General features: G+C 40.2%; 1 protein-coding gene and 1 non-coding gene across 3 annotated transcripts in view; both read left to right on the top strand.

Annotated features, from left to right (window-relative positions):
* DCP1A (decapping mRNA 1A) overlaps positions 1-23,501 on the top strand; it is a 63,730-nt gene that overhangs the window by 4,060 nt on the left and 36,169 nt on the right. Inside the window, exon 3 of one of the 2 annotated variants that reach the window (XM_004034321.5) lies at positions 1,577-1,704. In XM_004034321.5, the coding sequence (XP_004034369.2) occupies positions 1,577-1,704 (128 nt within the window). The remainder of the gene's footprint in view (positions 1-1,576; positions 1,705-23,501) is intronic. The other variant, XM_063703855.1, reaches the window with a different exon arrangement.
* On the top strand, positions 10,694-10,762 carry LOC115934187 (small nucleolar RNA SNORD38). The gene has a single exon (XR_004070009.1). It is a non-coding gene; the product is annotated as a small nucleolar RNA SNORD38 (small nucleolar RNA).

The raw sequence follows: 23,501 nt of genomic DNA, 5'->3' as shown, positions 1-23,501 counted from the left end.
CGAGGTCAGGAGATTAAGACCATCCTGGCTAACACGGTGAAACCCTGTCTCTACTAAAAATACAAAAAATTAGCTGGGCATGGTGGCAGGCACCTGTAGTCCCAGCTACTTGAGAGGCTGAGGCAGGAGAATAGCGTGAACCCAGGAGGCGGAGCTTGCAGTGAGCCGAGGTCATGCCACTGCACTCCAGCCTGGGTGACAGAGCGAGACTCTGTCTCATAAAAAATAAATTAATTAATAGGAAGGGATCTTTACCCTCACTCCCTCCATTATTCTTCATTAGCAATATAAATCTCTAGAAACTCTGTTATTAGAACCTTAGTTTCTATGATATTTGGAAAAAGTACTTTACTGGCTTTATTGTTATCATACAGAGGCACTGATTGTAGAAAGTAGGAGATTTAGTGTAGTGGGTGGCTGGATTTAATACAATTCACGGAGGCTTATATGGTACTGATTCTAATTAAAGGAGACGCAAGAAACTGTGTTTGGAAAATGTGAGACTATTTTGTGTACCTTGGATAAAGGTATACCAGGATGTCAGACTATCACTTTGCAGCGATTACTTCATATAGTAGAAGCTTGGATTTGGAGTCAAAAAACCTGAAACTGAATCCTAGTTATATTATTTGTAACTCGTTATTTGTGTGACCTCAGGCACAGGCCTTATCATTCAAAGCTTGTCTCCTAATCTATAGAATAGTGTTCTGTTAACACCCCGGGTATATCACAGAGAAACAAATGAAAAACTGTGAAGTGTTAGGTACATGTGAAGAGTAAAGGATCATGTACCGAATCCCTCTGATATGGGAACCAAGGATGTTTCCTATTGTAGGATTCAAGGCATTTTCCGTCTAACTCAGGAGCGCTATGTAAATATCTATTTGGTGCAAGAAAAACATTATTGTAATGATTGGCAGCCATTATAGCCAATCCAATTGAATGATATTTCATTCAGCAACTGTGTGTCTATCTTGGGATATATGTGTGAAAAAAGTAAGACAAAAGCTCCATTTGCATGGGGCTTACATCCTAGTGGGGGGAGGACAATAAATACTAAAAATAAGTGGTATGGATAAAAGAGGAAGGTTAGAGATATTGAGCTTGGGAGCATTAAAAAGGATAGTTCAAGTAGGCCTCTTGAAAAAGGTGACATCTGAACAAAGGCTTGGAGGAGATGAGATAGCTGTGCAGCTTCTGGGGCAGTAATCCAGGAAGAGGTCTTTAGGTAGAAGCACACACATAGAGAGAGTGGCAAGGAGCCCGGTGTGGCTGGAGAGTAGGAGCTGGAGAAGAGCCATAGGAAATGAAGTCAGAGTGGGGAGTATATCAGGTGGGGCCTTGGTGGCCTCAGTAAGGACTTTGGCCTTTACTCTGAGAGACTGTCTTTGGAGACTTCTCGTCAGAGGAGGAGTATGATCTGACTTAAATTTTTTGTTTACAGATGTAAGTGCTGATAATATTGTATAATGTTCTAATGCATTCTTTTTTGAAATGAAAATAAAGTACATAGTAGATAACATTTCTACAGATTAAATGGTAACTACATATTTTTTTTTCTTCTATTAAATCTAAGGTCAGCTTCCCCTTACCATGGTTTTACCATTGTGAATCGACTAAATATGCACAATCTAGTTGAACCAGTGAATAAAGATTTGGAATTTCAGCTCCATGAACCATTTCTTCTGTATAGAAATGCAAGCTGTGAGTATATCTGTTTTATTATAGTTATTACATTTAAAATTGAGTGACTTTAGTTTCTATCAATCCATTATTTAGGAAGTTTCAAATTACAAAACAAAATATGCTCTCTAATTTATGATTATAAATGAGTCTGTTAGGAAGATCAAACCTTTTAAACTGGGCTCTGAGGCCAGAGGTGGTGGCTCATGCCTGTAATCCCAGCACTTTGGGAGGCCAAGGAGGGCAGATCACTTGAGGTCAGGAGTTCAAGACCAGCCAGGCCAACATGGTGAAACCCCGTCTCTACTAAAAATACAGAAAAAAATTAGCCAGGCTTGGTGGCGGGCGCCTGTAATCACTTGAACCTGGGAGGTGGAGGTTGCAGTGAGCTGAGATCGCGCCACTGTACTCCAGCCTGGGCAACAGAATGAGACTGTGTCTCAAAAAAATAAATAAATAAGCTGGGCTCTGAAACTGGAAACATTCTTTTGTATATAATTTAGTTTACTATTTCATTTAATAGCACTACATTTCTGTTGTCGGTTTATTAAAATAAGGTTTATGCCTTTGTTTTTTTGCAGCTGTGGACTATCAGCTGCCCATGTCCCTAAGGAGCAGAACTTAGTTTGGGACACACAGGATGGGAACAGATACAGATAATTCTTTCCACAAAGAAAGTATTATTATTACTATTATTATTTTCTTTTTTTTGAGACGGAGTCTCGCTCTGTTGCCCAGGCTGGAGTGCAGTGGTATGATCTAGGCTCACTGCAAGCTCCGCCTCCCGGGTTCATGTCCTTCTTCTGGCTCAGCCTCCCAAGTAGCTGGGACTACAGGCACCCGCCACCACGCCTGGCTAATTTTTTTGTATTTTTAGTAGAGAAGGGGTTTCACTGTGTTAGCCAGGATGGTCTCGATCTCCTGACCTTGTGATCTGCCTGCCTCGGCCTCCCAAAGTGCTGGGATTATAGGCGTGAGCCACCACGCCCAGCCAGAAAATATTATTTTTGCCCAGAATAGTGGTGGTGGGTTTTTTTTTTAAAGATATTTATTACTTTTTCTACTTTATTTTGTCTGAATATGTTTCTAAGTAAGGTTTTTCTATCTGTTTATTTAATTGAGTGTCTACTGGTTACCAGCACTGAGCCAAGAGCTGTGGTGCTTTAATGTTAACGATACAGTTACCTATGTGGTGTAAGCAGGCAGTTAAGTCAACTGAGACTCAGAGATGCATAACTATTACCCTGTTGGAGAGTTAGGATTATGACTCTTCTTCTGCTTTTTAGTCCAGGGTTCTTTCAGGCATTTTTACAGTCTCTAATAACGATTGGATGTAGTCAGCAAAGCTAGAGTGGCCCTTCCAAGAAACTACAGTACTAAAAAATATACTTGATTCCAGTGTATTAGTATGGATATTGAAGGTATGGGTGTTTGAGGACAGTTTGTTGGACATTGACTATAGGGATATGGAAACTGGTTATGGTAACAATGATTGTGCTCTAATTAGCATCTAAGGATATAGTTGGAGAAATGTTGCTTCTAACTTAAAAAGTAAAAGTTAATGTGTTTGAATTTCACTTGGCGGGGAGGTAATTGGTCTTGGGGGATGTCTTCAGTATAAAATAGAAAAAGTTACTAAAAATTATACACCTCTTAATTGCCTGAATGAGAAGTAACAAGGCCTATTTTAAAGCTAGAAACCCCCAAGTTCTTTTCTGTAGTACACTTTTAAGTATAAGTGAAACAGGTTCTATCTTTTGACTTCTCAGTAAACTATTTGTCCAGGTAATTACCTCTCAGATTTTAAATTCTGTGGACATATTAGACATGCTTTGTAATAGCTGTAAGTTCAGATGGATTTATTTAAACTAATGTTAACAATGTAATTATTTCAGATTGCTCTCTTCTTTGTACTGAATATTCCATTAAAGGGAAAATTCGGCTGGGCAAAGTGGCTCAACACCTGCAATCCCACGACTTTGGGAGACCGAGGCAAGCAGATTGCTTGAGCCCAGGAGTTTGAGACCAGCCTGGGCAACATGTCAAAACCCCCTCTCCACAAAAAAATAGAAAAATTAGCCAGGTGTGGTGGCACACACTTGTAGTCCCAGCTACCCAGGAGGCTGAGGTGGGAAAGTCGCTTGAACCCAGGAGGCTGTCCAGGCTGCAGTGAGCCATGATTGCGCCACTGCACTCCAGCCTGGGCAACAAGCGAGACCCTGTCTCAAAAAATGAAAAGAGGGTGGGAAAAATTCTGCAAATGAATATGGATCCAATTTTTTTTTTTAAGTGAAATAGGCTTAATTCTGTTCTTTACTGCCTGGAAACTTAATCTAGCCATCACTCCTAAGTGGTTTGATTATTAAAGTAATCAGTAGGGAAAGTTATCTGGACCCAATTACCATTTAGCATAAACCTGAGATGAATTGTATTATATTTTTTTCACAAGGCAAAAGTCCTGTGAAATTGAAAGTCTGACATAACACAAATGTAATTGAACCATGAGTAACCAGAAGCTAACTAATAAGAGCTTCAGTTTTCTGGAAATATTTTTATAGTTCGTGTGTGGAAGAAATGAAGGCAAATTATAAGAAAACAAGCTAATACTAGGTTTTATTTTCTGAAAATCAAGCAGATATCCAGAGAATAACCTGGGGTCGGCATTAAAATGTCAATATTTTATAGCTTTAACTCCACGGTAGTATCATAGGTTAAATTGTTATAGTGAGACCTAAAATCATCAGGAGTATTTATTATGTTAACTAGAACATTCTTGGGGAGAAAGTGAATTAATGCATTTTACTTTAGAAAATTTTCAACTGATTGAAACAAAAGTTTTCTTACTTGAACAGAAAACTCACTTAACCAGGTCATTTCATTAGGGAAAGTATTTAAAGGAATAGCTGTATTGGGGAGAAGTGATAAGACAACAGAAAATGATTTTGTGAGTGTTAAGGCCTCTCTTGAGTGTGTGTTTTGTCTACCTAGTCTTAAAAGTGGAAAATAGTCTTGTCAGGTCAGCGAGCTATTAAGTTGTTTAGGGATTTGTTCTTTAAATAAAAAGTTAGTATCTGATTATGCATATAGGTAATTATACCTGATTCTATAGCTGCACTTCTGCCATTCTCTTGTGGGAAATACCATCAAGACACCTGACCCATTTAACTCAAGTGACACCTTCATATCCAACTTCTTTCATTCAAATTAATTTTTGGAGTTAATGTACTAGAACAGTGAACCATAACTTTTTTTCAGTTCTAAGTTATTTGTTTTATTTATTTTTAAGAGTTTTTCTTTTTTTTTTTTGAGACGGAGTCTTGCTCTGTCACCCAGGCTGGAGTGCAGTGGCATGATCTCGGCTCACTGCAAGCTCTGCCTCGCAGGTTCGCGCCATTCTCCTGCCTCAGCCTCCCGAGTAGCTGGGACTACAGGCACCCGCCACCACGCCTGGCTAATTTTTTCTATTTTTAGTAGAGACGGGGTTTCACCGTGTTAGCTAGGATGGTCTCAATCTCCTGACCTCGTGACCCACCCGCCTTGGCCTCCCAAAGTGCTGGGATTACAGGAGTGAGCCACCGCGTCCGGCCAAGAGTTTTTCTTTATAAAACATGCCCATCTACACCCACCCCACCCCTCAAGAAAAAGATAAAATCTTAAGGAGAAAATTCTTTCACTGACTAAGGGCTTAGGCTTGGTGATTCTCTTAAATCTTTGTGGGGTAGTGGTGGTGGTGGTGGTGGTTGTTTTCAAAAGACAAGGTCTCACTGTGTTGCCCAGGCTGGTCTTGAATTCCTGGGCTCAAGCAATTCTCCCGCCTCAGCCTCCCGAAGTGCTGGCATGGGCCACCATGTCCAGCCTCTTGAATCTTTTGGGAACAGTGTATTTTTATTCTGTGCAAGGGCCTTTTGGCAGTCACAAGACCCCAGTGGGATTGCAATGAAGAATGGGGAGGTTATAAATTCTGGAGTTATTGAGTAGCAGTGGTATTTCTAGCACCTTATTTCTGATCCTCAACATACAGGTTGAGAAAACAAGAGGCTCAGGTTGTTCAGGAACCTGCTCGAGATTCGCAAAGGTAATAAGTGACAGATGGAGAATTCAGGAGTAGGTCTTTCGGGCTTCAAGGCCAATGTTCTTTCCACTCTACTGTAACAATAAAATTACTTCATCGATCCATATTCTAGAGTAGTGCTATCCACTAAAACTTTGCAATCAGGGAAAATGATAGTTCCGTGTCAGCACTGTCCCATATAGTAGCCTGAAATGTGGCTAGGGCAAATGAAGAACACTTCTTTTTAGTTTATTTAATTTAATATATTAGAATTTACATGGCTGTATGTGCTGGCAGCTGCCATACTGGACAGTGGAAGTCTCAGCATGAGCTCATGTACTAACATGCTCTTTGTTGTGCCATACCTGAATCAAACAACTACTTGGGAAGCTTTGGATTAGATTTGTATGCGTCCTATTTAGTCATTCCTTTTTGAAACTTACAAATGATTTCTAGATACAAAAGCTGCAGAATATATCCCTGAGGGTGGCTTTGCCATGGTAACATTCTTTTGGCATGGAATTTAGTTTGCAGATAAGAATTCTATTCTGGGCTTTGCCTTACTGACTACAACCTTGGCTAAATCATTTAAACCACTGATTTGACCTATTTATCTTAAAAGGCCATCGTGAAAGTAAGGTATTTTGTTAGGCATTTACAAATACAAAATATCATAGACTGTGTCTCCATTCTAGACTCAACAAATGATCTCATTAGTGAAAGAATCCTAGGGACATCAGTGTTATCCATACCTGGCCTATCCAGATTCTCTTATAACACAGGCCTGTGATATGCTTCTTCCTATCCCTTCTGATAGTACCATGCATGAGCTGCAGGCTCTTTGTGTCTCTTTACAAGTATTATTTTCAAATGTTGTAGGGGCCATTACTAGAAAGCCTGAGGTATACATTGGAAAAATATATATATTAAAAATGAGAAGTCTTGGCCAGGTATGGTGGCTCATGCCTGTATCCCAGCACTTTGGGAGGCCAAGGCGGGTGGATCACCCGAGGTCAGAAGTTCAAGACCAGCCTGGCCAACACGGCGAAACCCCATCTCTACTAAAAATACAAAAAAATTAGCCGGACATGGTGGTGCACGCCTGTAGTCCCAGCTACTTGGGAGGCTAGGCAGGAGAATCGCTTGAACCCAGGCAGTGAAGGTTGCAGTGAGCCTAGATGGCCCCTTGGCACTCCAGCCTGGGAGACAGAGCAAGACTCCATCTCAATAAATAAATAAATAAATAAATCTGGGCTTTGGGTTAGAAGGAAGATGTCTTCCTAAAAAATAACCATGGGACTTCCCTCATACAAATTTAAGGTTCAAGTTGTACCATTCATTTAGTATCATTTCTTACCCAGGTCAAGAAATTAACATAAAATTAATCATCAGCTGGTGATTACTCTACGGCATCTGGCAGAAGCAAATGTAGATCCCTTCTGGCAAGATACATTCTTAGCCCAGCCAGGTTGCCCAGGAATATCAGGCATGTCTCATGGTCAAAATTACTAAATATACAAGGAAATACTTTGCAGTGAATGAAAGGTAGCATACAACAAACAGCAGGATTATACAACCCTTCCCAAAGACTTTAGTTCATGGAAACTAGAGACTCTAATGGATGTAAATACCAGATACAGATTATAAAATAAAGTAAAAAGAAAGAACAGCAAATGTGAAAAAAGAATAAAGGCCCTGCGCAGTGGCTCACGCCTGAAATCCCAACACTTTGGGAGGCCGAGGCAGGTGGATCACCTGAGGTCAAGAGTTCGAGACCAGCCTGCCCAACATGGTGAAACCCCATCTCTACTAAAAATAGAAAAAATTAGCCTGGCGTGGTGGCAGACGCCTGTAATCCCAGCTACTTGGGAGAGACTGAGTCAGAAGAATCGTTTGAACCCGGGAGGCAGAGGTTGCAGTGAGCCAAGATCACGCCACTGCACTCCAGCCTGGGCAACAAGGGCTAAACTCCATCTCAAAAAGAAAAGAATAAAATGCTGCCAGGCACAGTGGCTCACACTTGTAATCTCAGCACTTTGGGAGGCCAAGGCGAACAGATCACTTGAGCCCAGGAGTTCAAGACCAGCATGAGCAACATGGCGAAACCCTGTCTCTATAAAAAATACAAAAAATTAGCCGGGTGGACCTGGGAGGCTGAGGTGAGAGAATCACCTGAGCCCGCAAGGTTGAGGCTGCAGTGAGCCATGATCACACCACTGGGCTCCAGCCTGGGTGATAGAGTGAGACCCTGTCTCAAAAAATAAAAGAATAAAAAAGAATTAAATGCTATAAAAAAAGGAAGATTTGAAAAATAGCTGAGTAGAACTAATAGAAATTAAAATTTTAATTGAAAGATACTCTCTACTTGGATTCAACAGTTAATTGGTAATAGCTGAAAAGAGAATTGGTGAGCTAGAAGATATATCTGAGGAAATCCAGAATGTATCCAAAAAAAAGGACAAAATGGAAATATGACAGAGTGATTAGAATTATAAACTAACATTTGATGGATAAGAATTTCAGAATGATAAAGCAGATTTGTAGAGAGGCAATATTTGAAGCGTTGATGACTGGGAATTTTCCAGAATCCATAAAAGACATAAATCTCAGATTTAAACAATAGAATGAGCTCCAAGCATAAAACATAGAAATATTAGCTGGGCGCTATGGCTCACGCCTGTAATCCCAGCACTTTGGGAGGCCTAGGCAGGCAGATCACTTGAGGTCAGGAGTTCAAGACCAGTCTGGCCAACATAGTGAAACCCCACTGCTACTAAAAATACAAAAATTAGCTGGGCCTGGTGGCGGGCACCTGTAATTCCAGCTACTCAGGAGGCTGAGGCGGGAAAATCGCTTGAACCTGGGAGGTGGAGGTTGCAGTGAGCCGGGATCATGCCGCTGCACTCCAGCCTAGGTGACAGAGTGAGACTCTGTCTCAAAAAATAAATAAATAAAAATAAAAATAAAATATATATACACACACACACACACACACACACACACACACACACATTCTGATGAGATATCAAAGGCAGAGACAGAAGCAACCAAAGGTTGCTCAAGATTGGGTGTTTACAAAGGAACACCAGTTAGACTGACAGCATATTCCGTAGTTGCAGCTACTGAGTTTAGAAGACAAAAGAATAATATATTGAGAGGACTGAAGAAAAAAAACAACCAATAATTCAGTAATCGAAGAGAACAAAATAAAGATACTTTTCAACAAAAACAACAGCAGTTGTCTCCCCAGATTCTTGCTGTAGGAGCTCCCACAGCAGTGCTGTCAGTGCCGTAGCCACATGTGTCTATTGAGCATTTGCAGCGCGTGACTGGTAAAAGGAGACAACTGGTTTTTCTCTTTCTTACAGCCAAACGCTCCACAGTATAACATGATTAATTGAAAATATTAAGATACAGGCTTGTGGTACCATCAAGCTCTATGAAATTGGTTCTGGCTTTTAATGATTTTATTTTGTAAAAAGCAGTAACAAACTAGAAGCTGTTCAAACCTAAGCATTCCAAGATTGTGATGACGGCAGATAAATTGATTAATAAGGTTTTGTGTATTCAAAAGATTCCACCGCAGAACATAAATAGGATATCTTAACTTTCAAACCAATAAAAACCAGGAAGTGGGAAAAAAGTAAATAGAAACCATGGGAAAAAGAAAGCCCAAAATAAAATGGCAGAAATCAATCAATTTAGAACAAATGTTAAGTGAACGAAACTTGCCAGTTAAAAGACTCAGATTGGATAAACATATAGAATTTGCCTACATACTGTTTTAATATTTTTAATTATTTTTATCTATTTATTTATTTTTTAGAGACAGGTCTCGCTGTGACACCCAGGCTGGAGTGCAGTAACACACCATCATGGCTCTCTGCAGCCTCAACCTCTGAGGCTTGAGTGATCCTTCCATTTCAGCCTCCCAAGTAGCTGGGACCACAAGTGCACGCCACCACTCCCAGCTAATATGTTTTTATTTTTTGTAGAGACAAGGTCTCTCTATATTGTCCAGGCTGGTCTCAAACTCCTGGGCTCAAGCAATCCTCCTGTCTTGGCCTCCCAAAGTGCTGGATTATAGGTGTGAGCCACTGCACTGGCCCTGTATGCTGTTTTCAAGAAACTTTAAAAACTCTAAGATCCTGGAAAGGTTGAAAGTAAGCAATAGAATGAGATTTATCAGGCAGCTATCAAGCAAAAAAGGCTGGTGTCTCTGTGTGAGTCATACACGGTAAACTGTAAAGCAAAAAGCATCATTAGGAATAAAAGTTACCACATAATGATGAAAGGAATAAGTGACCTAGAAGATAAAATAATTTTGAATGATATATACTTAGTATATGTCAGAATTGCAAACTGAATGTTAAAAATCCCTAATTATAGTGACAGATTTTAATAAGCCACTTTAGTAATTGACAGATAAAGCAGACAGATTTTTTTTTTTTTAAGAGTTGGGGTTTTGCTTTATTGCCCAGGCTGTCTCGACCTCCTGGCCACAAGTGATCCTCCCACCTTGGCCTCCCAAAGTGCTAGGATTACAGGTGTGACCCACCACATCTGGCCACAGACAATAAAAGTTATTGGATAGTTGAACAATACAGTTAACAAACCTGATATGATGGACATATAAAAAACGCTGCTGGCCAGGCACAGTGGTTCACGCCTATAATCCCAGTACTTTGGGAGGCCGAGGAGGGTGGATCACGAGGTCAGGAGTTCAAGACCAGCCTGCCCAAGATGGTGAAAACTTGTCTCTACTAAAAATACAAAAAAAAAATTAGCCAGGCATGGTGGCAGGCGCCTGTAATCCCAGCTACTCAGGAGGCTGAGGCAGAGAATTGCCTAAATTCGGGAGGCAGAGGTTGCAGTGAGCCAAGATCACACTACTGCACTCCAGCCTGGGCAACAGAGCACGACTCCATCTCAAAAAAAAAAAAAACAAAACCCGGCTGCTGTCAGTGATGAAAATTTTGTCTAGTTCTGCTACTGACATTAAGTGATGATAAAGTCTGTCTGAGGAGAAAAAAGAAGAAAAAATCCTACTTTTAGCAATTAGAGAATTTACATTTTTTTCAAGTATATATTAGAGGTTTATAAAAATTGCCACATATAGGCCATTCAGCCAAAGAATTTAGGGAGGAAAATAGGGAAATCTGAGTAAAGTTGAAGGAAAATAAAGAGTAGAAATTAATTGCAAAAAGTAGAAATTTCTTTTTTTTTTTTTTTTGAAACGGAGTCTTGCTTTGTCACCCAGGCTGGAGTGCAGTGGGGCAATCTAGTCAAGCTCCACGTCCCGGGTTCACGCCATTCTCCTTCCTCAGCCTCCCGAGTGGCTGGGACTACAGGCGCCCACCACCACACCCGGCTAATTTTTTGGTATTTTTAGTAAAGACGGGGTTTCACTGTGTTAGCCAGGATGGTCTCGATCTCCTGACCTCATGATCTGCCCGCCTTGGCCTCCCAAAGTGCTGGGATTACAGGCGTGAGCCACCGCGCCCGGCCTAGAAATTTCAATAGAATAGAGCAGATCAACAAAACAAAAAACTCTACTATAACATGATCCAGCAACAACCATAAAAAGAACAAGGGGAGGTACAATATGCAGTATTAGGAATAAAAATATAAATATGTTCCAACTAAAGGAAGAGAACATGCATTTTTAAAAACAAGAAGCCACTGTGAAGAACTTTTGCCTGTAAATTTAAAACTTGGATGATAAAGACAGTTTCCTAAGAAAACATAGTTTAACAAAAATTACTTAGGAGTAAATAGATTTGAATGGACTCATAAATAAAATAATTGGGCCAATAGACTAAAAATCTCTCCCATCACTTCTAAAGAAAATGCTGAGAGGAATGTTCTATTCAGTAAATGGCACTAGGACTGTTAGTTCTCCATGTGGAGACCAGCCTCTGTAAAGGTAGCTATGGGGTTCATACACTTCTGGTCTAATCTTCAAGGGAAACTTGTCTCCAAAGGCCACTCTTCTGTGATGAGGAAATCATGCTTCTGTGATTCACTATTCCCTCAGCAAGGTGGTGAGCAGCATACCTCCCTATTATACATACCTGCTACAAGCAACATACCTCACTATTAGGTTGGTGCAAAAGTAATTGTGGTTTTTGCAATTAATGTCAAGGAACACAAATATTTTGCACCAACCCAGTACATACCTGCTACAAGCAGCACACCTCACTGAGTAATACTTCTCTTAGAAGATGTTTTCCCTCAAGACCAGTGTCAGAGGTCTTTTGATTTTCACTGTGGACACCTCTTAGGAATAAAAGTAGTAATGGGGAATCTTTTTTTAATATCTATATGCTTACCTATCACTTAATTACAAAATGCTCCAAGAATATTCTGTGAAGTGTGTTCTGAGGAATTTTTTAAGAATCTAAACCCGGCATGTGAATCAATAATAAAGTACAGTCATGAGTCACTTAATAACAGGGATATGTCCTAAAAGACGCCATTAGGCAGTTTTGTTGTATGCACATCATAGAGTGTACTTACACAAACCTAAATGACATAGCCTACACACCTAGAATATATGGTATTGCTTTGAGGCTACAAACCTGTACAGCATGTTACTGTACTGAATGTGAGAGGCAGTTATAGCACATTGGTAAGAATTTGTACATCTAAATACATCTTAAGAGAAAACGTACAGTGAAAATGTGGTATTATAATCTTAAGAGACCACTGTTAGGTATGCAGTCTGTCACTGACCAAAGCAACGTTTGTGGCACGTGACTTGCAAAAGCAAACAGAACTGATTTTTCTCTTTCTTACAGCTAGACAGTCTACAGTATAACGTGGTTAATTGAAAGTATTAATAATATAGGTTTGAGGTACCATCAGGCTCTATAAAATTGATTCTGGCATTTAATGATTTTCTTTGGTGAAAACTATTTCAATATTGCATTTTGGGCCAGGCGCAGTGACTCAAACCTATAATCCCAGCATTTTGGGAGGCTAAGCCAGGCGGATCACGAGGTCAGGAGTTTGAGACCAGCCTGACCAACATGGTAAAACCCCATTGCTACTAAAAATACAAAAATTAGCCAGGCATGGCGGCACGCACCTGCAGTCCCAGCTACTTAGGAGGCTGAGGCAGGAGAATCACTTGAACCTGGGAGGCAGAGGTTGCAGTTAGCCAAGATCGCACCATTGCACTCCAGCAGGCAACAGAGCGAGACTCCATCTCAAAAAAAAAAAAAAAAAATTACATATACTCCATCTCAAAAAAATATATATATATATGTGTATATATTGTGTTTTACCTTGTTTTTAACCAAGGTGATTATTTAACTCAGATACATACCTTAATTCAGTGACATTTATTGAATATGTCATTTGCCAAGCACTTTACCAGCTGCTATACCATATAGATTAAAACTACTGTGTGCTTATAAAGAATTTTGTTTATATTTTTAGTCCTTAGGTTCTATTATATTTTCTTAGAAAATTATAAGCTGAAGTTACTAAACTGCGTTAGAACTTTCTGTGTCAAAACTCTGCCTTCTTGGTAAGGGTCAAGATTCTTTTTTTTTTTTTTTTTTCTGAGACAAGGTCTCACTCTGTTGCCCAGGCTATAGTGTCCAAATGATCCTCCATCCTCAGCCACTGCCCTGAGTAGCTAGGACTATAGGTGTGAGCTACCACACCAGCTAAATTTTTTTCTTTTAAATAGAGTTAGGGTCTCTGCAGATTTTTTGTAGTGATATGGTCTTGTGGTGTTGACCAACCTGGTCTCCAACTCCTGGCCTCAAGCGATCTTCCCACCTCAGCATCCCAAAGTGCTAGGATTACACTATAGCCACTGCACCCCGCTGGGTCAGGATTCTTAATGAAATGTGCTACTACAGTAAGCCCAAAGCTATGCATGTTTATTCTTAAAACAACTCCCTGTAGATTAATGATAAAAATTAATGATTTAAGGTCTGTGATTTGAGAGTTATTGGTTGTAAATTTGAATGACTGAGCTAGTAACAGTGACAGTCTGATCTACCAGAGAGACAGTAAGGGTATGTACATATTTTTTCTTCGTCATTTTCAGCAGCAGTACTCACCCATTGTTTGGAAAGAGTATACGGTCTTGATTTTCTCTTCTCAGACCTAACCTTATTCTCGCCATAGACCAGTGTGTAATGGTAGTTTTAACCAAAAACAATGATTGTTTTACTTTATGTGCATGTTAGATACGGCATCTTTTTACTGGAAGGTAATCATTTATAAGGACAACTTTTTCATGTTTCCTCCATGTAACACCCTAAGGCATGTATCTCCCACTTAATGCCACTTTTTGTATTTTTTAATGTTTTCTGTAAAACCAAAAGCAGTTTTGGGAAAATGGACAAAGCCCTTTTGAGTTTTTCAAAAGAACACAGACATTTCCTGAATTTTATTCTACCTTGACAGGTTTAAACAATTACAAGTTTGTGGTTTGTATGAAACACTTTCAAAGTGATCCTATGTGAGTAAAATCTGATCTGAAATTTTCTTAAAAAGGAGTTAATGTCATATATCTACTAGTCTAATATGTTGCTCTTTAGCTTGCTTAACCGAAAAAGACAATTACCTCTTAAGTATAATTTAAAATGTTAAATATTATTGCTATTTAATATTTTTAAGAACTTACCTCCAAAAGCCAGAGAGAAGTACCCCTTCGTTTCTGCTTCACTTATCACTTTTCCTTTATATCGGACATCGATCTCTTGATACATAGTGTTTTTAATGAAAATTAGATCACTAGAAAAAGTAGGGAGGTTCATTTCCATAGTGTTGAAAATGCCGCTGCCAAATGGAAAGTTTTAGTAGAAGAAATGCTGTAGTGTGTGCTTTTTTTGTCTCTCTGCTTGTCCTTTCTCAGTTCAAGGGCAAGTCTCAGAACAGTAGAGATGGTAGGTGGCTGTTGGCATTTGGAGCAAATCTTCAGACTTTTAAAGCACAGCGCAAGAAATTTCCTTACAAGATAAGTTTACAATTTGTCCAATCCAAAAATGTGAGTTCTCCCTCCACACTGAAAGAGGAATTCATAAACAACAAGAAAATTTCCGTGATTCATTCTTTGATATCTTTGAATTCAGTGCAGTACTTCTTTCTTAGCCTGAAGAAAGGCAGTCTTCCACCATCAGCTGCGGCACCACTGTGCTTGGTATGATTCTGTAATCAGTGAAGGAGAAAGGGTCTGTGGCAACTGCATTAGTCTGGCCTTCTGGACCAAGATAAGGAAAGAGCCTTGCTGTTGCCACATTTGTAGATTGAAGAGGTAAAATCACCACGAAAACATAGAGGGACTTAAGACTCAGTGGCTGAGTCTGACTCAGTGACACTGTTAGTTCAAATGTTTTAAAAATACATATATTGCTTTCTGGCTCATTGTAGGCGCTGCTTAGTATTCTGGTAGAGCCTTTACCAAGTGCCTTCTTGGTAACTTTGTAAATCCATGAACATTTCAGAATTTCCAAAGCAGATTCTTTTCATTATGATTCACTAATTACTGGCTTTTTCCTCCTCAGGTAGTGTTGTCAGATAAAAGCACTTTTTATCTTTTTTTTTTATTGTGGTGTTATCTAAATTGTAAAAATTTGTAAAGTTAACCATGCCTGTATCATTTATCTCTTTTAGATAATTATGTTAAGTATTCAATACTTCGAATGTTTTTTCTTTTGAGAACTCACAAAGGAAATCATTATTTGTACCTAAGTGACAGAAATATGTTAACATGTAATATGTAGGTTTTCACCTTCTGTTTACACAATGAAGTTATCTGTGTAGGTAAAAATTGAAACAGAGTAACCACTAGTCTAAGAAGACCGAAGCTCTTCTGGAGTGTGCAGAATAAACCTCCAGACTGGACCCTTCAGGTTCAGTGCGCTGGAGGATCCAGGCAGGTCTGAGTCACTTAGAAAGTCACTGCTTCCAGGCATGCTCAGCTTCTGCTTTTTCTTTTCTTTCTTTTTTTTTTCTGAGACGGAGTTTCGCTCTTGTCGTCCAGGCTGGAGTACAGTGGCGCAATCTCGGCTCACTGCAACCTCCACCACCCAGGTTCAAGTGATTCTTCTGCCTCAGCCTCCTGAGCTGGGATTACAGGCACACGCCACCATGCCCGGCTAATTTTTGTATTGTTAGTAGAAATGGGATTTCACCATGTTGGCCAGGCTGGTCTTGAACTCCTGACTTCAGGTGATCCACCTGCCTCGGCCTCCCAAAGTGCTGGGATTACAGACGTGAGCCACCATGCCCGGCCTTTGTTTTTGTTGTTGTTGTTGTCTTTTGTTGTTTTGTTTTGTTTTGTTTTGTTTTTTTGAGGTGGAATCTTGCTCTGTTGCTCAGACTGGAGTGCACTGGCACAATCTCAGCTCACCTCAACCTCTGCCTCCCAGGCTCAAGCAATTCTTCTGCCTCGGCCTCACCAGTAGCTGGCATTACAGGCACATGCCACCATGCCTGGCTAATTTTTTGTATTTTTAGTAGAGATGGGGTTTTACTATGTTGGCCAGGCTGGTCTTGAACTCCTGGCCTCAAGTGATCCACCCACCTTGGCCTCCCAGAGTGCTGGGATTACAAGTGTGAGCCACCGCACCCGGCCAGCTTTTTCTTTTTAATCAAAGGAAAGCACAGGCTAAGCATTTGCTACCAACATTTAAAAATTACCATATTTTATACATCCTTACCTGGATTTCTGATTTTTCTTGTGATAAAATGACGTGTGTGACCACACAGCACTTGGATTCCTGCAAGTACTACAGTCAGCCAGAATTGTAGGTAAGACATTTTCATCACTGATCTCACCACACCCTGGGGTCTCTTATAGTCCGTGAGGTATTTGTGCTTAGAACCCTGCTGTGGATGATCGATTAGTAAATTGGTAGAAAAATGTGTAGGAGAGTAGAAGTTAGGGAAAGTAGAGAAAAGAAGTTCCCCCTCTTTTTTACACCCCATCTGACCTATTTCCCAGATCCCTAACTATAGATTTTTGGAAGCCTAGGAAATGGGAATTCAAATCCATGGAGGTCAGGGGCCATGCTTCCCCCTGCCTTTGTCTCTCCCTTATGATACATAAAGATGATATTTGTGTGGCATACTAGAGTGACTAGACTACCAGTTGGGTGGGGGGGGGTTGGACATGTCCAACATTTGGCAGAACCGTAATCATTTACACCAGCATTCCCCAACCTTTTTGGCACCAGGGACCGGCTTTGTGGAAGACCATTTTTCAATGGACGGGGATTGGGGGATCGTTTCAGGATGATTCAAACACATTACATTTATTGTGTACTTTATTTCTATAGGTGTTGTAATATATAATGAAATAATTATGCAACTCACCATCATGTAGAATCAGTGGGAGCCTGGAGCTTGTTTTCCTGCATCTAAACAGCAGTTCCATCTGGAGGTGATGGAAGACAATGACAGATCATCAGGCATTAGATTCTCATAAGGAGCCACAATCTAGATCCCTCACATGTGCAGTTCACAGTAGGGCTGGAGCTCCTAGGAGAATCTGTTGCCACAGCTGATCTGACAAGAAGCAGAGCTCAGGCAGTAATGCTCTGTTGGTCTGCCACTCACCTCCTGCTGTGCAGCCTGGTTCCTAACAGGCCACAGACAAGTACCAATCCGTGCCCCTGAGGTTGGGGACCCCTGATTTACACCACACACTTTGGAAGCTGTACTTTAAGGAGCTATGGGTACTGTGTGGCAGTAGCAGATATAAATCCTAACAGAAAAGGCAAAACCCTAGTGCAATTCACTGTTTTACTTAGGGTTGCCCATTGCTTAAGAATAAAACTTTTGCAAGTGAGAGTAATCAGTTGTGATATTGTTGGGTTTATTTTCCTAATTCCTAAAGAAGTTCAATGGTCATTTCATGTGTCTAAATTCTGTACTGAGATTATAATGTTAATGGGATTGTGGAAGGAGTATTTCAGGTTAATACATTCAGATTTGATTCAATTTAGACAGAGGCACCAAATTTTTAAATGATAAACTGAAGACCTTGAAGAGTAGCATTTTAAAATTACCTGTCCTAAGTCTTTTAATCATTGTTCAATATTCAATAAGTAGATATTATAATTTAAATTTTAGAAGTTGGACTCTTTCTCTACCATATTAGTGTTCAGTGGTGGTCTGAAATGAGTGGGTTTTTTGGCCAAAAGGGTTAAGCTGCAAAGATAATTGAATCACATTTTCCAGAGTTACTTGCGGATATACAACATCTCATCTACCTAAGTGTTTGTAACATGCCAAAATCTGTTATGATCCCACGTCAGTCAGTCTTAGGCTCCATATCCTTTTTCCTGTGTGTGTGTTTTCTGCCCCTCTATCCTAGAGCTTTTCTTGTCTTCTCACTCTTTCCTAACTCTTTGATGTTCTTGGAGAGCCTCCATGCTTATTCTTGTCTTAAAGGAAATGATCTGCCGAGGCAGAGGTATTTGCCTTTTCACTTGCCAGGGCTGACTTATGTTTATATACCTATTCCATTTTTATATATAAAAAATGTATTTGTCTATACCCAAAGCCCGTTTTCTTGTTTTTGTTTCCTGGTGTAAGAGATCTTTGTCAGTATCATCTTTAGAAATTGCATAACTTTTTTTCTCTTTATTTATTTTCTCAAGCACAGAGTTTTAGGAAAAAGAAATTTTATAACTCTTAACATCACCACCAAAAAGCTTTTTATTAAACCACCTTTTTGCTTGGCACCATACTGAGAAAATCTCCAGCCTCCTCAGATCCTTCTAGAAAGTAGGTTAGATCTAAATAATAAATGAATCACAAAGACAACATATGTATGAGAGTGATTCCCAGCTCTGTTTCTGTGACATTTCACAGCATCTCTAGAAGTCTCAAGGGATTTTACAAAGATACCAAATTAATTTGGCTTTTCTTGATCTTGTGTGAGCCATGTACCTCTCTCAAGATGAGAAACAGTGAAATATTTTATATGAAATCATAATAGGTTGCTATGTCTTTAAACGGGTCTAAGGAAATAGAAAACTCTTACTCAAAACTCCACTTCTTAAAATTTCTCAATACAAAATAGTTCAAATACCTTTAATTTTTGTAATTAGTGTTTTTTTTTTTTTACATTTTCAAAAGAAAGGGGCCTTCATTTGAAAAGCAAAGGAAACATTCAATGTTTGATATTCTTAGATGGATCTGGATATTTTTTGTGGAAGGCAATGAAATGTCCTATCACACCTCCTAACTTTTTTCTTTTTTTTTTTAATTAACAAATTTTTAAAAAATAAACAAGGTCCCACTGTGTTGCCCAGGCTGGTCTTGAACTCCTGGGCTCAAGTGAACCTCCTGCCTCAGCCTCCCAAAGTGTTGGGATTAGAGGCATGAGCCACCACACCCAGCCAACTTTTCAGTGACTTGTCTATCCTATGCAACATGACTGACTTAGGATAGCTGTTAGCAGTCACAATGTGTGGTAGGTATCCATTAAGTAAGTAGTTTCTTTCATCTTGAGAAAGGCCATTTGTAAAACAGTGTGCCATCATTTGCCATAGCAAGGCAATACTGTATTGCCAAAAGCCTGAATTCTCTGTGGGATAGTTAATCAGAGAAATTTATTTCAGCAAGCGAATTGTTGGCAGAATGTGTTGGGCCTTAGAGTGTAAGTTCTCTAGAGGGAAGAATGCTTAGCTTCGGTTTAAAGGGGAGGTCCTCTGCAGTTTTAGCTATCTGGTGAACTTGTCTGTCTTTCCTCATGAGTGACAGTGACAGGCTCCGTGGCAGCTCCCTGGGCTTTCTTGCCAGTTGCACACACTGACCGTTTGATATGTTGGCAGACAGAGCTGATTCTTGGATGCGTGTCTGAACCTCTACAGGTCTGCTTTTGGCAGAATTGAGTGTGACTCTTATCCCTTACCCATTAAGCTATCATTATGGCTTTCTTATCTTTATTTCTTCTGCAAACATGCCTTTGAAAGTGTTTGGCTCTTTTTAGGCAGTTTGATAATATACAAAAGCAGAAGGCATGTGTCTTATTTCTAAATTATATTGTATTTTTTCAAAGGAAAAGGGGACATCTTAAATGAAGGTTTTTCAAAATAAGTTGACAGCTTTGATGGACTTACTTTGATTATTGATAAGTAGTTCTTTCCTAAGAGTTCGGTTTAGAAGTCCCTGTGAAAATACACTTAATTGCTTCTGTTTAGCACAGAAAAAATTGTGTGTTCCCCTCTAAGCCTGATGTGTTGCATATCATAAACTTTTTTTTCTTCTTTTTTTTGAGACAGAGTCTTGTTCTGTCACCCAGACTGGAGTGCAGTGGCGTGATCTTAGCTCACTGCAACCTCTGCCTCCCAGGTTTAAGCAATTCCCCTTCCTTAGCCTCCCGAGTAGCTGGGATTATAAACATGCATCACCACGCCCAGCTAATTTTTGTATTTTTAGTAGAGATGGGATTTCACCATGTTGGCCAGGCTGGTCTCAAACTCCTCACCTCAGGTGATCCACCCACCTCAGCCTCCCAAAATTCTGGGATTACAGGCATGAACCACTGCACCCGGCCGCATATCATAAACTTTTCTTATCACTGTGTATTGTTTTGGTATGTCCAGATTAATATAGCTTATTGAAGGAAAACAAATTTTTGTATTTGGACTTCAGTGTTTGGGGTGTTCATTAGCCAAGCTTGGAAGAAGCATATTTCAAGAAAGGTAATCATATGTAATTGCCATATATGGAGTCTTTTTAAAGCCCTGATCTGATTTACTGTAGTTAGAGCAAGCCTTAGCTGCTAAGAGCGTAACTAAGAATCTGCAGTAGATAATGCTTAATAATTATCTCCGTAACAAGGCTGCTTCTGTGCTCCTTCCATTGAGATGTTAAAGCTGAGTGAATTTGTTGACTTAACCGTGATGTAAAACATTCCAAAATTACTTGTTATTTATTGGAGTTTGATTCTGTTTGGAGCACTCATAGTGCTTCGAAATTCTGTGAAAAAAAGAGGCACTGTGAAAATGGATTCCAAACATGGGAAACTCGGCCGGGCGCGGTGGCTCACGCCTGTAATCCCAGCACTCTGGGAGGCCGAGGTGGGCGGATCACAAGGTCAGGAGATCGAGACCATACTGGCTAACATGGTTAAACCCCATCTCTACTAAAAATACAAAAAATTAGCCGGGTGTGGTGACGGGCGCCTGTAATCCCAGCTACTTGGGTGGCTGAGGCAGGAGAATGGCGTGAACCCAGGAGGCAGAGCTTGCAGTGAGCCAAGATCGTGCCACTGCACTCCAGCCTGGGTGACAGTGAGACTCCATCTCTCAAAAAAAAGAAAAAAAAAAAAGCAAACAAACAAACAAACATGGGAAACTCTTCCCAGCTGGTTGAAGGCTCAGAGACTAGTGAGCCTGGACTTCCTTCAGGTAGTGCACCACTTGTGGGACACATGGCCATACACGGGCTCCATAGATTTAGAGCAGTTTTAGTGTAATTAGAGGTTTTTCCCTGCCGGAGAAGCCATTTGTAAACAGCGTAGGAAAAAAAATTCTTGTTCATGATCTTTATTCATTAAAATGAAGCCGTTCACTTGCTGTGAGTATCAATAATATTTTCATTAACTCTGCAATAACAATAGAAAGACTCAAAGTTATATTTCTGTTGAGAAGGGAACATACATATATATATATATATATAATTTTTTTTTTTTTTTGAGACAGAGTTTCACTCTTGTTGCCCAGGCTGGAGTGCAGTGGTGCAATCTCGACTCACTGCAACCTCCACCTCCTGGATTCAAGCAATTCTCATGTCTCCGCTTCCTGAGTAGCTGGGATTACGGGCATGCGCTACCATGCCCGGCTAATTTTGTATTTTTAGTAGAGACGGGATTTCACCATGTTGGCCAGGCTGGTCTCAAACTCGTGACCTCAGGTGCTCCGCCCATCTTGGCCTCCCAAAGTGTTGGGATTACAGGCGTGAGCCACCATGCCCGGCCTGACCCAAGTTTTACTTACAGCTCTGAGACTGATTTTGTTCTCTAATTTGTTAATAAGTTACTTAGTCTCTCCGTTAACCCCTATTCCCATCCATAAAAATGCAAAATGAAAGTTCCAATTAAACCGAGTAGCATAGACTTGTCTCTCCCTGCCACTTGCAACTATAAAACCTGGAAATGACACAACAGACAATCTGGAGAACTCTGAAAGGTAGAAAGAGGATGATCTGGTCAGGAACCCAGAACTGGCAGAACAGCAGCAGCAAAGTGTCTTACAAACCCCCACCCAACATAAGAAGGGGGCCTGGGCCTGATGTTTCTTGACCTTCAACCTAGCAACAGAAGGTGGCCCGGGTAGGCTCATTCCTCTCCTAGACTGAACGAGAGTCCTGCCGGCAATACTAGGCCAGCCCAGCAAAACTGGCAAGGATTGGAAGCCCCACTAATAATAATTGGCCGCCAGGGGACTTCTGCGTCTCCCTTCCATGAAGGCAGTGGAGCAGGAATAGCAAAGAGGATCTCATTACAACCAGCTTGGAATGGACAGCAGTCTTCTATGACTTCTGTGGTTTCATTTATGTAATATAATACTCTTGAAATTACAACATTGTAGAAATAGAGAACAGTTTCCTATTTGCCACGAGTCAGGGACAGGGGAGGGGCCAGAGCAAGGTGGATTTGGGCTATAAAAGGGCACCAGGTATCCTGGTGGCCATGGAAATTTCTGTATCTCGACTGATGTCAGTATCCTGGCTGTGATAGTATACCATAATTTTGTAAAATGTTACCATTGGAGGAAACAATTTATAGGGCACCAAGATCTGTCTGTTCTTTACAGTTGCATTTGAAGGTACAATTATTTCAAAATAGAAAGTTTTAATGTTTTCTTTAAAAAAGCATAATGATACCTGCCATTTCTGTGCTAGGGAATCATTGTAAGTATTTAAGGAGGTACAAGGTATGCTGAGCTGTGTCATCATATGGGCCCACATGGTAGCAATGGGTCTTATCCATCCGTGTGTCTGTTTCAGCTTGTATGTTCAGTATTTCTACTCTACCTTATCCAAAAAGCAGTTATAGTAGCTTTTATATATTATAATCTTTAATAAAGTTCATTTATCTTGCAGCAAGTTTGTTTAGGGCTTTCTTTGAACTGAGCACCATATTGGGAATAAAAAGAATGGGATAAGAAATGCCATAGACTGAGCTCAGTCCATTTCACATGTAAACAGTCAGTCATAGGATGGATATAGAGCTGGCGTTTGTTTTGAAAGCTTTGTGTTGTAACAATTTTAATATCTTTTTTTTTTTTTTTTTAGATGGAGTCTCACTCTGTTGCCTAGGCTGGAGTGCAGTGGCGTGATCTCGGCTCACTGCAACCTCTGCCTCCCGGGCCCAAGCGATTCTCCTGCCTCAGCCTCCCAAGTAGCTGGGATTACAGGCACGCCACCACAGCTGGCTAATTTTTGTATTTTTAGTAGAGACGGGTTTCACCTATGTTGGCCAGGCTGGTCTTAAACTCCTGACCTCAAGTGATCTGCCCACCTCAGCCTCCCGAAGTGCTGGGATTACAGGTGTGAGCCACCGTGCCCGGCAACAATTTTAATATCAATTTAGAATGCATCTTAGAATCAATATGATTCTTAGTTTAATCGGGAGTCTTTTGCTTAAAAGCTTGATAGTACATAAATAATGGTTGCATCTTACACTTAGTAACATCTTAGGTTCACTGAGATCTGGTGATAGTGTCTAAAACTATTTTGTGTAATCTTTATCTGAATGTTTTACGTGTCCTGATTTTATTAAACA

The sequence above is a fragment of the Gorilla gorilla genome, chromosome 2 (assembly GCF_029281585.2).
Source record: "Gorilla gorilla gorilla isolate KB3781 chromosome 2, NHGRI_mGorGor1-v2.1_pri, whole genome shotgun sequence".
Lineage (NCBI taxonomy): Eukaryota > Metazoa > Chordata > Mammalia > Primates > Hominidae > Gorilla > Gorilla gorilla.
Note: the sequence above shows the minus strand (reverse complement) of the source record. Positions and strands in the feature narration are given on the sequence as shown.